The sequence below is a fragment of the Thamnophis sirtalis genome, unplaced genomic scaffold (assembly GCF_051295495.1).
Source record: "Thamnophis sirtalis isolate CommonGarterSnake01/CBP01778 unplaced genomic scaffold, rThaSir2_p1.2 scaffold_13, whole genome shotgun sequence".
In the NCBI taxonomy this organism is placed as follows: Eukaryota; Metazoa; Chordata; class Lepidosauria; order Squamata; family Natricidae; genus Thamnophis; species Thamnophis sirtalis.
The window spans coordinates 20,981,886-20,998,124 of NW_028261393.1; the positions used below are offsets into that span (position 1 = coordinate 20,981,886).

The following is a 16,239-nucleotide window of genomic DNA, read 5'->3' on the forward strand; positions in this document are numbered from 1 at the left end:
GGTAGGGAGGAGAAGAGAAGGACAGGAGGAAAGCTGAAGATGAAATAGACTATAATATGGTGTATGGAAAGCAGAAGAGCAAATAAAAATTGAAGAGGCTTAATGGGAAAAAGAATTGATATACTATTGAATACTTTTTAAATGTTTGTTAAGATATATAGGTATATTTTGGATTATATTATATGTATGTTAAAAAAAACTTTTTTCTCAAAAAAAAGAAGAAGCATTTGACACTCAAGGGTGGGAATGTTTTTTTTTTGAATTGCAGGTATTTGAAATAGGAAAATCTTGGGTGTATTGGGTTAGGCTTAGGGTAGGTGGGTTCCTACCGGTTTGGCTGAACCGGGTTCGGCTGAACCAGCAGCAACCCAGGTTGGACATGCTTCCGAACCGGTTCCCTGCTCGCCAATGTTGCCACCGCCATCTTGTTTTTTAGTTCTGCGTATGCACAGGACAATTTCCATTGAACTGTGCATTAGATTTAGATTTAGATTTAGATTTGTTTATTTATAGGCCGCCCTTTTCCCTGAGGGGACTCAGGGCGGCTTACAATCAAAAAGGGAAGGGGAGTGTAGGACAATACCAAAAAAAAAGATGTGCACAAAGCAAATTAGACAGTAAAACTCAACATTCACTCAGCATTCGGGAGGGGCGAAAATAAGATTATCCCCAGGCCTGACGGGCTAGCCAGTTCTTGAGGGCTGTGCATGCACGCACAATGCGCATCCAGCGCATAGCCAAGCAAACCAGGCAGAACCCACCCCTGGAGAAATAGTGCATCTTGGTTATGTTGTGGTTTATTTACATTGAGATATTGGGATCCTCTCAGGACTTTAAAATGAATTTTGTTGCAATTAAGAGTTGAGATGTGAAATGCTGAATGTTATGTTAATTATTGTCAAAATCCTAGAACTTTGCATACACCTTTTGCTGATAACTGAATTACAGATGTTACTTATTTGATTTCCCTGTTTATTAAATAATTACTTTGTTAAACTTATATAGCTGCCCAATTTACACACAATGACTCCAGGCAACGTAACTCCAGGCAATGTAAGCTGGCCAGAGTTACCTTGAGGTAAGATGGGCAGCCAATAAATTTGATAAATGGATAGATTAGGATAGATAGATAGATGATAGATAGATAGATAGATAGATAGATAGATAGATAGATAGATAGATAGATAGATAGATAGATAGATAGATAGATAGATAGATGTCAGTAGGCAGGCAGATGGACAGTTTTCAGGGCCTTGTGGAAAGCCAACAAGATGACAGGCAACTTTATCTCTGAGGGAATGATGTTCCAAAAAGAGGGAGTCATCATAGAGAAGCCCTTTTTCTAGGTTCCACCATTTCCATCCTACATCCAGACCAAAAAGAGGTTCACATTATCCATTTCCTCCAGCATCCTCTGGAGCTGCAGGATAACCTTGGTGGAGAGGAGAGGAAAGGAGAGGAGAGGGAGTGAGGGAGATAGAGATAGAGATAGAGATATATACATATACATATACATATACATATACATATACATATACATATACATATACATATACATATACATATACATATACATATACATATACATATACATATACATATACATATACATATACATATACATATACATATATATATATATATATATATAGAGAGAGAGAGAGAGAGAGAGAGAGAGAGAGAGAGAGAGACCTATACCTCTCTAGCAGGTTAAAAGTGCTAATATCCCCTTTTAAAATGCTAACAACAAGTGCTTCAAACTGACTTCCGGCGCTGTCGGAGGTGAGCTCCGCGGCCCTGTCCCGAGCTCTCCCCATCAGAGGGCTCCAAAAGGCTTCACAGACACCTTGCAGGGGTGGTGAAATAAAGGGGGGCACCTTATAGGTCGAGGAGAGCCAAATCTCTCTCCTCCCTGTCTTGGAAAATCCCCCTCATCTGAAGGAGCAGTGGCAGTCAACATGGCTGCCATGAAGCCGGAGACATCCAGAATACCTAAGAGAGTGCAGGAGCGGACTTGGGGAATAGTGTGTGAACTGGGTGAGAGAATATTTCCTGTTAAAATTTGACCCCGAGGAGATTTAGGGGGGAAATTTATCTAGAGCTATTTGTTAAAGCAGCAACACTTTAAACTACTAAACTGGAAGGAGGAGAACTGGAAAGTATTGTACAAGAGACAATGAACAAAGACCAGGACAATCAGGAAAGAAAGGAGCCATCAGAAGGAATGGAGAGGAAAGCAAAATTGAGGAAGCAGCGAAAAGAAGACAATAAGGAGGAGATATCACCAAAATTAACAATGACTAAGGAATTCAAACAGGAGGAAAACATTTTAAAAGATTTAAAAAGGGAATGGGAGAAACAGGAAGACATCTGGGGAAAGGAGATAGGGGTTAGAACAGATAGCTTTAAAATTAGACAGTGGGAAAGGGGAGAAGAGGGGGGGAGTTAGATTGTATAGTCAGAATGCAGATCTAGAAGTAGATGGAGTAAAAGACTTAAGAAAAGAATATGGGAGGCAAGTTTTAAAAAAGTAAGGCTTAAAGTACTGATGCGAACAAGAGATGATGGATAGAAAAAAGAGAGAATAAGGTCCTCCATGAATATATTTTAACAAAATATTTGTATTAATATTAGAACTAGATAGCCTGGATAATTATTTTGTACGTAGTAAAGACTTTTTATGTACTGAATATTTTGCATGTAATGAAGAATGAAATATGAGAATTATGAATAAGAATTAAGCATTAACTGGAAAATTAGAGATTGAATGATGGTATTATTAAACATGCATAAAAGTATGATTAGCAGTGAAATGATACAATTAAATGGGTGATTAGATAATGAAAGAATATATTTTAATGTAAGCATGTGTATTAATAGTAGAATCACACGGATTGGATGATTGGAAAGAACATGAATAGACTTACTCTATATTTTTAAATAATTGTGATTGGTACTAGTAGTATACATTGAAACACTGAACAATAGCAATAGCAATAGCAGTTAGACTTATATACCGCTTCATAGGGCTTTCAGCCCTCTCTAAGCAGTTTACAGAGTCAGCATATCGCCCCCACAGTCTGGGTCCTCATTTCACCCACCCAATGAAATGATGGATGAAATTTTAATATAAATAGATGTGAAGAGCTAAATAAGGAAATATGAATAGCAAAGCAGGTGAAAAATGGAAGATAGAAGACAGAAAAGAAATGTCTTTGAATATTACAGTAACATAGGGGAGAGTTAAAATAGAGATAGAAATAAAAAAAAATCTAATTAAAAAAATGTCCAAGGTACTGTAAGTAGCTCCTCAACACCCACAGAAATACTCCATCTGATAGATGTATATTTATCTTTCTATCAAAATGAAACATTGGGATTTTATTGCTTGTCTAACACCTCTGTCCTGTTTGATTTTGTTAAATGGAGGATTATTTCAGTCTGGGCTGTACATATGGTTTAATGTTTTTAATTTGTGTTTATGTTTTTTCTATTTTTGTATGCTGCCCAGAGGACTTTGGAGTTGGGCAACTTACAAATATGAATAAAGAAATAAACAATACACATATCTCAACACAAAACTTCTAGTCGAAAACTTTGGGAGTATATTCATAATGATCCGCAGTCATCCAGGTAGAGTTGTCTGGAAGGTGAGTCATGGCAACTGGACTTATCTTTTTTATTTGAGATGGATTGACATTAAAGTAAAAAGTTAGCACTCACCCCTCTCCTTTTCTAGGAGAGGGGTGGGTGTTACCTTCCTACACTACCTTTCTTCCTTGGCTCTGATGGGATTAGGTAGAATGTCTGAATATAGAACACACTAAAGCCAAAATTTAGTGTCACAAAACCTCACTGCCAGCTGCCACCTCACTTTCTGCTTGCACTTCGATGCCATGTGATGACAATCTGCTATGAACTATGGGGAGGCTGGATGAGAGATAAGTTGCTTGGGGAAAATCAAAAGTGACTACTGTTTTGGGAAAGCAAGAGGAAATGTTGTAGCCCCCTATCCTCCCCAGCAGGGGTGGGTTTCTCGCCCCGTTCCAACCGGTTCGGTTGGAACGGGGCCGGCGGCGTCCTCGTGCACGTGTGCGGTCGGTGCACGCATGCGTACTAGCGTCTGTGTGACGCTCCAGCTGCTCCTGGACGATCGCGCAGGCGCTGTATGCATTCTGCACATGCGTGGAAGTGCAGAACCCGTCAAAACCAGGTAAGGACTGCGGGCGGGCGGGCGCGCCCTTCACCGTTCCCGGAAGTTACTTACTTCCGGTTTCGGCGACCAACCGGTTCGCAGGGACCGCCGCAAACCGGTTGAAACCCACCCCTGCTCCCCAGGCTGCTTGTTGTATCACCCCTAAATCCTATTTCATGATCACCCAGCTGAGAGAAGAATGCAGCTGCATGCCAACCTACACTTGAAGTAAGCATTCTCAAAACATCTTGAACTTGATGGCTGGAGGCAGTGATGGGAGGCAACTAAGGGAGGGAAACATTGAACTTAGGGATTTGGGCACGCGATTCTCAGTTCTGGCCAGGCATTCCTGCAACACACTTGACTTCTAATAATAACTATACTTTCCCCAACAAATGGAACCAAGGATTGTTTCTACCAATGGTGGGTTCTTTCGTGAACTAGTATCAGTTCGCTTGTGCGCGTGCTGGCCGTGCATTGCTTGTGCATGCACAATTCACTGTAAATGGTTGTGCACATGTGCAAACATCATTAAAAGCTAATAAACAAGATGCCAGCAATGCCAACGGAGACCGGGGAATTAGTTCGGGGGCATGGCCAGCCTGGGTCTCTGCCAGTTCTGCGACCCAGGCCAGATTATCACTACCAGTTCGTCCGAACTGGGAACAACCCACCTCTAGTTTTTACTTAGGAGTTCAAGCTTGGCAGGTCTGACAACTATATGCATAACTTCATCCCAATCTTAGCAACAGACAAATAAGTCATCTATCAACGTAAGCTTGAATACAGTCTCTTACTTGTTTTTGGTTAGGTTCAGTCTTTCTCCAAAAGCCCCCCAGAAGTTGCTTCCAGCATTTTATTTCTTGATTGATCAGATTTATAAGATTCAGACAGAGGGTTTCTTTAATAGGTGTAAGATATCTCAGAGCTCTTGTTGAGTTCTTCTGAATTGTGCCAATGTGATCGGCATTACAGAAGGGCTGGAATTGTGTTATGATTCAGAGAATAGATATTCCGTCTGTGAGGTTTCTTGACAACGGCCTTAAAAATAATAAGAGACATTAATTGCAAACAGCTGGTTGCTATCTGGACATCCAGAAAAAAAGCTTGCAAACAGTAACAAGCCTAAAAACCTGGTCTGTTTATTGAATTTTGCAGTTCAGTATTACATAAACCAAACAGTCCTGTGACAGATGAAGATTATCATCCTTCAGCAAGTTGTCAGGAAGTGAATAAAATTGCAATGCTGGCAAGGGCCCACATCATCAACCCACAAGAAAGTTAATGATTCTTTTCCTCTGCAGGAAAATTAAAATATTACTTGGGAAGTCGAAACTTAAAAATAAGATTTGGGGGCTGGAATTAAACAGCTGGAAGATGAATCATGGCAAGCAAGGCAGTACTACTTGCAATCCTATTGGATATCTGTCACTAGTCACGCCCACTGTGGGAAGTTTTTTAAGCCACAGGGATGGTCAGCATACGGACAGCACCTCAAGTAGGTCTGGTAAGTCCTTCAAGCTCCATTCAATAAGTCCTTCTCCTTCATTTGGTAAGAATAGGCTGCTTCTGTTTCCTCTACTACTGGTCTATGAGGTACCAGGCAGTTTAGGCTTTAGACACTTATTTTTGGGTTGCAGAACTTTTTAAGCATCATAGTGGGTTGTTTAATCAGTAGTTCTCAGGGGGTTTGGCTTTTGCACCTAGGCTGCCTAGAAAATAGTACTGGTTGGAAATTTCAGTTCTGTGGATAATGGTTGGATGGACTTCAAGGCATTGGGTCAGTGATCAGAAGGTGTTGGCTGTGGAATCTATTTTCTTACCAGAGTTTCTGCTTTTTACTTGCAGGTCCGTCAAGATCCACCATGGGTAAGAACTAAGACCATTTGATTTTCTGGTCATGAAGATGTCGTCAACCTTGTACAATGTAGTTACAATGGCTGAGCTCACTTGGCCATGTAAGGCAGGGAAATGCCATTATTAGTGCTTCACATCAGAGGTAGGGGTGTCTGAATGTGAGGAGTGTGTGTGTGTGTGTGTGTGAGAGAGAGAGGGAGAGGGAGAGGGAGGGAGGGAGGGAGGAGGGAGAGGGAGGGAGGGAGAGGGAGATAGATTGCTGACTGCATCCAAATAATCATAGCCCAGCTTCTTTTTACTCACATGTTCATAGAAAAATTCAATGTTTTTTTTACATCAACATTGGGAAGTATGGAATTTGACTTCCCTTATCAGTGGAACTTGAACCTTACCTTATATGTCAAAAAAGTGACTGGCACATATCTATTCCCTTAGGTCTACTAATTGCGGCAGCAATAGGCGCAGGTAAGTTGTTTCTCTGTATCACTAAACAGTGGGAGATTTTGTGTTAGAGAAGCACTTCTCGGTTCAAGCAAGATGTTTCATTTGGGAAAAAGATGTTGTGGTCTGCCACTGCCCTGCTGAGTTAGCAGCAGAGTCGGACAGTGAGGAGGTTGGGGAGGAACATGGGCCAGTCCCAGAGTCTGGGGAAGGCTTGGACAAGGACTCTGCATCAGAGGCAGAGGGGGGGGCAGGGCCATCTGGTAGTTATTTGCTGCCTTGGGACTCTGACATCAGTGAGGCAGAAGTGCGCATGCACAAAGCTAACAGAAGGCAAGAACAATTAAGAAAATAGGGTCGACTTGGGAGTAAGGCTGGGAGATGATTGGCCCCTCCCATAAGACATAAAAGAGGAGTAGAAGGGATGTGAGCTTTTGCAAGGAGCAATTAGTTCATTGGTCTCTGTAGAGTTGGTAGAAGGAATGGGAGCTTCCTATGTAGTCCAAATTTTGTGCCACAATATTCGCCCTTCATCAACTTCACAAATATGAAGATCACTTAATAATAAAAAATGTATAAAAATGGTTTATTAAACATCTTTACATGTACAGGTAGTCCTCAACTTACGACCACAATTGAGAACAAAATTTATGTCGTTAAAGGAGACATTTGTTGAGTTTAGCCCCATTTTACATTTCTTGCCACAGTTGTTAAGTGAATCACTGTGGTACTTAAGTTAGTAACATGGTTGTTAAGTGAATCTGGCTTCTCCATTGTTTTACTTGTCCAAAGGTTGCAAAAGGGGATCAAATGATCTTGGAGCCCTGCAATGGTCATAAATATGAATCACTTGCCGAGCATCTGAATTTTGATCATGTGATCACGGGGATGCTGCAAAGGTCACAAGTGTGAAAAGTGGGGAAATGTCACTTTTTTCAGTGCCCTGGTAACTTTGAACGGTCACTAAATGAATTGTTGTAAGTCAAGGACTACATGTAGTCCTCCACTTATGACCACGGTTGAGTCCAAAATTTCCATTGCTAAGCAAGGCAGTTAAGTAGGTTTTGCCCCATTCTACGACTTTTTTGCCACTGTTGTTAAGCAAATCACCGCAGTTGTTAAATACGTCATGCATTCGTTAACCATATCTGGCTTCTTCCCCCATTGACTTTGTTGGGAGCCATCTGGAAAGGTCACAAATGGTGAATCCCATGACCTTGGCACAGTGCAACTGTCAAACAGACATGCCTGTTGCCTGAATGTTGATCCTGTGGCTAGAGGAATGTTGCAATGGTCATAAGTGTGAAAAATGGTCATGTCGCTTTTTTCAAAACCGTTTTCAATGGCTGTCGAACGGTCATTAAACAAATAGTTGTAAGTCAAGGATGGCCTGTTCTTTTTTTTTTATCCTGATGAATTCCTGCATTCTACACAATAGTCTGCATGTCGTTCATGGTTACAGAGCACATTAAAAGCAGATTGTTTTGAGCTGAAGGATTCGTTTGCTGCCTTCCTTGAGTAAGGCCACTCCTGGGAGAGGTTGTAGCTGTTTCTGTTTAGAAAGCCAAAGTGGTGGTTAAAAGGTAGGATTGATTTAAGGCAGGGGTGAAATCCAGCAGGTTCTGACAGGTTTTAGAGAACCGGTAGCAGAAATTTTGAGTAGTTGGGAGAACCGGCAAATACCACCTCTGGCTGGCCCCAGAGTAATAGCAATAGCAATAGCAGTAGACTTATATACCGCTTCATAGGCCTTTCAGGCCTCTCTAAGCGGTTTACAGAGAGTCAGCATATTGCCCCCAACAATCTGGGTCCTCATTTTACCCACTTCGGAAGGATGGAAGGCTGAGTCAACCCTGAGCCGGTGAGATTTGAACCGCTGACCTGCTGATCTAGCAGTAGCCTGCAGTGCTGCATTTAACCACTGCGCCACCTTGGCGCAGAGTGGGGTGGGAATGGAGGTTTTATAGTTTCCTTCCCCAGGAGTGGGAAGGAAAGGGGGATTTTGCAATATTCTTCCCCTAGAGTGGGGAGGGAATGGAGATTTTGCACTCTCCTTCCCTTAGAGTGCGGAGGAAATTGAGATTTTATAGTATCCCTAGCCTAGAGTGGGGAGGGAATGGAGATTTTGCAGTTTCCTTCCCCTGGAGTGCGGAGGGAATGGAGATTTTATAGTATCCCTCCCCTAGAGTGAGGAGGGAATGGGGATTTTGCAGTTTCCTTCCCCTAGAGTGGGGTGGGAATGGAGGTCTTCCCTTGGGGTGGGGAGGAAATGGAGATTTTATACTTTCCTTCCCCAGGAGTGTGGAAGGAATGGAGATTTTGCAATATTCTTTCCCTGCCACCCCCATCAAGTCACATCCACAGAATCAGTAGTAAAAAAAATTGAATTTCACCACTGGTTTAAGGAGACATACATTGACGGTCAACCCTTGACCATGCAGCTGCTTGAATGACTCTGGGGAGGAACAAGGCATGGAGAGGTACAAAATTGGTACAAAATGCAGTAAAAAAACAAGGGATATGAATATACTTCAGATCTAAGATGATGTCTATGCAGCAGTAACTAACAGCATGTTTTTCAGGTAGCGTCGTGGGTGCTCCACTTGTACTCAGCGCTATGGGCTTCACAGCTGCTGGCATTGCTGCCGGATCGCTGGCAGCAAAAATGATGTCAGCCGCAGCCATAGCCAACGGTGGTGGAGTGGCTGCTGGGAGTGTGGTTGCCCTCGCACAAGCTGCTGGTCAGTATCACTTTTCAGTTTTTTGCTCTCTTGCAACAAAACCTGTAGTGGCCCAGCCATTTATTATGCCACAGCCTTTTGCAGATGATTCTCCCATTTCCTCAAAGGCCTAAGTTGTGATTTTTTTTGGGGGGGAGATACCTATATACCCTATTTTTTAGATTATAAGACATGTACCTGACTATAAGATGCACCTAAATTTAGAAGAGGAAAACAGCAAAAAAAAAAAAAAAAGGTTTGGGGCCTCTACGTGCCTCATTTTTAGGCTTTTTGGGGGGGGGTTGTTGGCCCTTTTCTAGCCTTTGAGGCTTTTGGGGTCGTTTTGGGGGGCTTTTGGCCCCATTTTCTAGGCTTTTTTTCGGCCTATTTTTGAGGCTTTTTTGGCCTGTTTTTCAAGGCTTTTCTTTTCAAAACAAAATGGGCTGAAAAAAGCCTCAAAAACGGGCCAAAAAGGCCTCAAAAGGGGGCATGAGGAGCCCAAAGGATGGCTGGCGGATGTGCAGGGCTTTGACAATATTCAGTCTATAAGATGCACAGACATTTTCACCCTTTTGGGAGACAAAAAAGTGTGTCTTATAGTCCGAAAACTACAGTATTTGTGGGAAGGTGCCAACTGGAACATAGACACTGAATTTTATTGCTTTAAATTGTTTTAATAAGAGGAAAAGTCAGCCCGGTACACTGCAACATGCCTTTCTCTCTTGTGGATGGGAAACCTGCTTTCCCAAAACCATGTGTGACCCCACCCACCCAAAAAACACTCTTTGTGGAGACTTAGCTGGCTTTCAAAAATTTTAGCAGAGAATTTTAGTTCTCTGCCCAGTTGGTGGGTGGGCATGGCCATGGTGCGTGTGGCGTAGTCGGCCTCCTGCACCATGGTCCCATTTCTGGATTTCTGGAACTTCTGGGAGGCCCATTTTTTTTGCCCTACCCAGGCTACGGAGGCTTTGCTCGAGCCTCTTGGAGGGCGAAAACAGCCTCCCCTGGGCTCCAGAGGCTGTAAACAGGCCCGTTTCTGAACCTCCGAGAGGCCCATTTATTGCCTTCTCCGAGACTCCGCATGGGCCCTGTACTTAGCTGGCATCCAAAATGAGCCACCTGGAGACTCCTGGGAGTGGTGAGGAGGAATGGGTGGGCCCAGCGAGGGGTGAGATTTGTGGGTTCGCCAAACTGGGCAGATCCTTAGCTAGAGGATTGCCCGAACCCACAGCAGCCAACACCTGGTCTTGTCCCATTACATCTGCCCCACACAGTCCAGCAGATTGCAGAGCCTGTCAGTTGAAGAATTCCAATTGGCAAGATCTAGGAAGAGAGTTTTCTCTGACATTATTCCCGCCCTGTGGAATATGCCCCCAAGCTCTGTGGTCTTGTGTGGAGAGCCCAGAGGAGCATGCAACCAAGGGGCTGATTGGTGTCGTTCCCCCCCCATCCCCCGCATTCATCTTTTAATTATTTTTAATAGTCTTTTAAGTTGCCTCTTAGATTTTTAACTTTGATGTGTTGTTTTCATATTTTATTGTACATGGCCCAGAGGACCGCTGTGAGGAGAAAGGCCAGTTTAAAATGCAACGAACAGTGAAAGAATTTGCCATGGATGCAATTTTTTTCCTAGGGTTAAGAGCCCAAAGATTTAAAGCAGGATTAGAACTCAGGGTCCCCAGTTTCTGTCTCGGTACATTAGCTGTTATACCCTACTGACACTTTCACTCGCTCAAGAACAAGAAAGCTTAGGTTTCTAACCAATCATTTTAAATTGGCCCTTTGCCTTTTCAAATAAGGGTATGTGCAAAATAAAGGAAGAGTTCTATTGGCACTCAAAACAAAAGACTGAGCTATGGGAGTTCTGTCAATCTGCTCCATGCCAGCCACAATTGGGCCATAAGAAAGCCAGATGTTCCATGTTGTAGCCCAGTGGTAGTCAACCTGGTCCCTACTGCCCACTAGTGGGCGTTCCAGCTTTCATGATGGGCGGTAGGGGTTTTGTCTGATACTGAAGCACCTTCCTTTTTTAAAATTTTATTGACTTTTTAAAAAAAATTCATAGCATTATTTAAAAACATTTTCATTAGGTTTTCATAAAATCACCATTACTGTGGAACCGGTGGGCAGTTAGAAAATTTTACTACTAACAGATACAAAAGTGGGCGGTAGGTATAAAAAGGTTGACTACCCCTGCTGTAGCCAAAACAAATCAGAAATGGTTTGGGGTGTTCTGGCCAAGGGAAAAACTGAGGCTCAGCACCTGGATATAAAAGACATGCTTGGGAAAAAAATGTTTATTTGTATTTATTAGTTTGTCAAACATGTACAAGATAGCAGTAATAAATATAAGCATGGACATGAAGGAAAAAAATGAATACGAATAAATGGGAACAGTAGGACAGAGACGGTAGGAATGCTGGTGCGCTTGTGCACGTCCCCCTTTACGAACCTCTTAAGAATGGGGTGAGATCCACGGTAGACAGTTTGAGGCTGAAGGTACGAGGGTTTGAGGATGTAACGATGGAGTCAGGGAGAGCATTCCAGGCGTTGACCACTCTGTTGCTGAAGTTGTATTTTCTGCAGTCAAGTTTGGAACGGTTTACTTTGATAAAAAAATACATGCCAATCATCTGACAAAACTTAAAAATAAGATAAAAATAAATGAAATGTAAAAATAATAATTAATAATTAAAACGTAAACAAAACTCAAAGTGCAAACTCCATGGATCACTGGGTCTTTTCAGTTTCAGTTTTCTGTATCTATCAATTCTTTGCTGCCATCTAGTGGTTTTTCTCCAAAGCTGGTAGCATTACCACCAAGGTTCCCACCTTCTTTTTTGAAGAAAAAAAAACCCAGATGTTCTATTGAAAGGATGCAATGAGAGCAGAGGTGGGTTCCTACCAGTTCGCACCTATTCGGTAGAACCGGTTCGTCAAATCTACCGAACCGGTTAGAAGAGGTTCCACCAGTGGACCCGGAAAGCAGGCCACACCTACAGAAGAGGTTCCAAAAAATTTTGAAACCCACCACTGCCACACAAACACAGAGACATAGAGAGAGAGACAGACAGACAGACAGTCAGACTGACACAGAGAGAGAGAAAGAGAAAGGAAGGAAGAAATAAATAAATAAAGAAAATAGAAAGAAAAAGAGTGAGAGAGAGATAAAAGAAAAAAAGGGAGAGAGAGACCAAAGGAAGGAAAGAGAGAGAGAGAGAGAGAGAGAGAGAGAAAACACATGGCCGGCAAGCCACTCCCACCAGGTCACATGGCTGGCAAGCCACTCCCACAAAGGAGGCCACACCCACAGAGTAGGTTCCAAAAATATTTGAAACCCACCACTGAATGAGAGGTACTTTGTGTTTGTGATTTCTCACAAGACACATCCCTTTCAAAAATCATTTACTTTCAACGGTTTTTTGGGAGGGTATAGTCCAAAAGATTAAGATGGTGTAGATGGAAGCTCTGCACAGTTTTTTGTGCATCTGACTTTAAATTAAATTTAAATTTAAATTAGATACCTAATTAAAAAGGGAAAGGTTTCCCTTTCACATATGGGCTAGTCATTCCCAACTCTAGAGGGCTGTGCTCATCTCCGTTTCAAAGCCGAAGAGCCAGCGCTGTGCGAAGACTTCTCCGTGGTCATGTGGCCAGCATGACTAAATGCCGAAGACGCACGGAACACTGTTACCTTCCCACCAAAGGTGGTTCCTATTTTTCTACTCTCATTTTTTACGTGCTTTCAAACTGCTAGTTTGGCAGAAGCTTGGACAAGTAATGGGAGCTGACTCCGTTACGCGGCGCTAGGGATTCAAACCGCTGAACTGCTGACCTTTCTGATCTACAAACTCAGTCACTGAGCCACCGCGTCCCAATAGATACCTAATTAGATAAACCTAATTAGTTTCTTGAGGCCAGATGGACGTCTGTGCAGAAAATATTAAACTGATTCTATAAGGAAGCTATTTTTTTTAAAGATTCAAATAGACCTCTCCCTTGTCTTCTCTTAAACCTAATTGGATTGTTTCTGTTCATCCAGTATTTAAAGATCTGCCTGCATTTATTTTTTCCTGAAAGAAAAACAAATGGCAACTTCTACCTGATCAAATGAGTATTTGGAGGGAGGTTGGAGAACAAAAAGAAAGAATTTACTCGGAGGCCCCACCCTAGAAACACCAAATATTTCTCTTTGCCCAGATACTCATTTAATCCCTCAAGTAGCATAAAGTACTACTAGTACTTCAAACAATTTATAGGACATGCATTCTAGAAGTTATATTGGAACAGAGAATATACAAGTCAAATCACCAAGTGCCAAGTAGCTTTTGGGTTAAATATAGCATATACTGCATCAACAGTGCTCAAGGATGAACATTAGACCAGACATCTGGTCTAATATGTCTATATGACTGAATTTTAACAGATGAACATAAAATATTTTGCATTTTAAAATGTGTTCTGAACAAAAGGATGCAAGAGAATGAACTTTAGAAGGCACAAGATTGAATGATAGTCAAACAGCTATCCGAAACCAAAGTACAAAGCACTTAATGAACACCCCCCCACACACACATTCTGAATTTCAAAATCTGTAGCAGAGGTGGGTTCCTACTGGTTTGGACTGATTTGGCCAAACTGGTAGTGGTTTGGCGGTCTGGGTCGCTGGAAAAAAAATTTGCACGCACATAACCAGCAATAATGCCGAGAGCAAGCCACACCTGATTTGTAGGAACCAAGAACTTCCAGGGTTCAGTTACCCGAGTACTTAAGCAGGCAATAAACATCAATGTGTAATTGTACTGTTTACATTTACAGTACTTCTGTATGTATGTGTAGCTTACATTTGATAAATTGTTTTTTGTCTTCCTAATTCTGTTACCTATTTTTGTTTTTCACCCTAGGGGCAGCAGGCCTTTCTGTCACAACCCAAGCTGGGATAGCAGTGGTTACTGGAGCACTGGGGATCCTGGTGTAATTAATATCTGCAAAGGAGTTCACAATGTCACAGCACTTAAGTACTTATCTGTGAACTAAGAAGCTTAATTTCCACGAACCAATCAATCATTTATCTCAATCATAATCTGAATCATTTCACAAGTCTCTTCTTTCTGTTGGCTGATTATACACACATAAAGCTCCTACACGCAAATAAAGAAGCATTTGACACTATAAACCATTCAGAGTTAGGAATGGGATTTTTTCGGGGGGGGGATTGTATTTACAATAGGAAAAACGTTGGTGCATTGGAGCTTGCTTTTTGTAAAAGAAAAAAGGTATCTCTGCGTCATGTTAAACTTGGGTTTTCTTTATTTTAGTTACATTGAAATTTTGGGACCCACTCAGGCCTTTTAAATTGATTTTCTTGTAATTAGAAGTGGAGATGTGGAATGATGAGTGTTATATACATTTATTATTGTTAAAATCCTAGACCTTTGCATAGATCCAGGGTGTCAAACTCAAGCCCGCAGGCCAGATCCAGCCCGCAGGGTGTTAGATCTGGCCCACGGGTCCGCCCTGGAAATAGTGAAGGAATGGCTCATGGTGCCTCTGCCAGTGAAAACGGAGCTCCTCCTGGACTCTATTTTCACTGGCAGAGGGCTGCAGGAGGATCCCACCCAGGCCACCACAGGTGCTCCCAACACAAGTGATGTCCACGGCCACTCCAGCCACAGCCACCTGATCCCCTGAGGTCAAACACAACTCTGATGTGGCCCTCAATGCAATTGAGTGTGAGACGCCTGGCGTAGACCTTTCGCTGATAACTGGGTTAAAGAAGATGCCACTTATTTGATTTGCCTATTTATTAAATATTTATTTTGTTAGATTTATACAGCCGCCCAACTCACACACAGTGATTCCGGGTGATGTACAACATTAAAAATCCAGTTAAGAATCCACAATTTAACCCCCATACCAAGGTGGCAACAATAGAATCGGACAAGCCACTGGACAGGGTCTGAATGCAACAAGAAGGGGGCCAACCTTATCTCTGAGCAAATGATGTTCCAAAAAGAGGGAGTCACCACAAAGCAGTTCTTTTTCTAGGTCCCCCCATTTTCATCCTACAATCCAGGCCAGAATCCCAACCAAAAGGGGTCTACATTACCAATTTCCTCCAGGATCCTTCGGAGCTGCAGTGCAACTACCTTCTCAACCACCCTCCCCAGAAAGGGAAAATTAGGGGCAAAATGAAAACTATTGGTCTAGATGGGATCTAGCAATGGTTTCTTAAGGACCAAAACAACCTTAAAGGCCTGGAGACTCACCCTCTCCTCCAGCGATATATTAACCACCCCTTATACCAACTCACGTCATCTTCCAGGAAGGTTTTATTAGCTAGACTGTGGACTTCAGCTTCCAGCACTCCACCCATGGTGGAGTGCTCCACGCATGTGGCCATGTTGGAGAAAGACTGCCATAGACTGACATGACTTTGCTCTTACTGTTATAACCAAACGAAGGCACCCTGAGCCTGGCAGGGAGTTAATAAAAATGATCCCTGAATTTGAGAGACATTTACCTTTGCAAAGGTAATTGATTTTTTTGCTCACCTGAAAATACTAGTCACTAAATAATTCAGACAAAGCAAAAAGCATATGTGTCTTTTTATAGAGTACAGAAACGATGCGATCATTTGGTATATGTGAGACATCAGAACACAAGTGAACAATAAAAAAGCACCGATTACATGCAGGACTTGAACAACAAAAAACATTGATTCTAAGTAACATTCTACAAGTGACAATTACATTATTCTTTTCCAGCTGGGTTGGTACCTTTCTTAAAACTTGCAGACATAGTCAAGAATTTTCAGAATACGTGATGGCGAACCTATGGTATTTGTGCCAGAGGTGTCATGCAGAGCCCTCTCTGTGGGCACATGCGCTGTTACCAGCTGGTCTTTGCGGGCATCGGAGCACCAGAAAACAGCCTGAAAAACAGCCAAAAATACCCCCAAAACAGTCGGGCTGTTTTCAGGTTGTTTTTCAGGCCGTTTTCAGGCCATTTTTCAAGCTGTTTTCA

The 16,239-nt window shown here is 42.3% G+C and overlaps 1 protein-coding gene across 2 annotated transcripts; it reads left to right on the plus strand.

Annotated features, from left to right (window-relative positions):
• Positions 1-5,658: 5,658 nt before the first annotated feature.
• Positions 5,659-14,392, plus strand: LOC148043097 (interferon alpha-inducible protein 27-like protein 2A). Of its 2 annotated transcripts, none has more exons than XM_087728439.1 (5): positions 5,659-5,702; positions 6,044-6,064; positions 6,488-6,517; positions 9,076-9,234; positions 14,118-14,392. In XM_087728439.1, the coding sequence occupies exons 2-5, from the start codon at positions 6,061-6,063 to the stop codon at positions 14,189-14,191; spliced, it is 267 nt and encodes an 88-aa protein (XP_087584565.1). In that variant the 5' UTR covers positions 5,659-5,702; positions 6,044-6,060; the 3' UTR covers positions 14,192-14,392. The 2 variants fall into 2 exon arrangements, with proteins under 2 accessions (XP_087584565.1, XP_087584564.1); XM_087728438.1 differs by having other exon boundaries at positions 5,686-5,747.
• Positions 14,393-16,239: the final 1,847 nt, after the last annotated feature.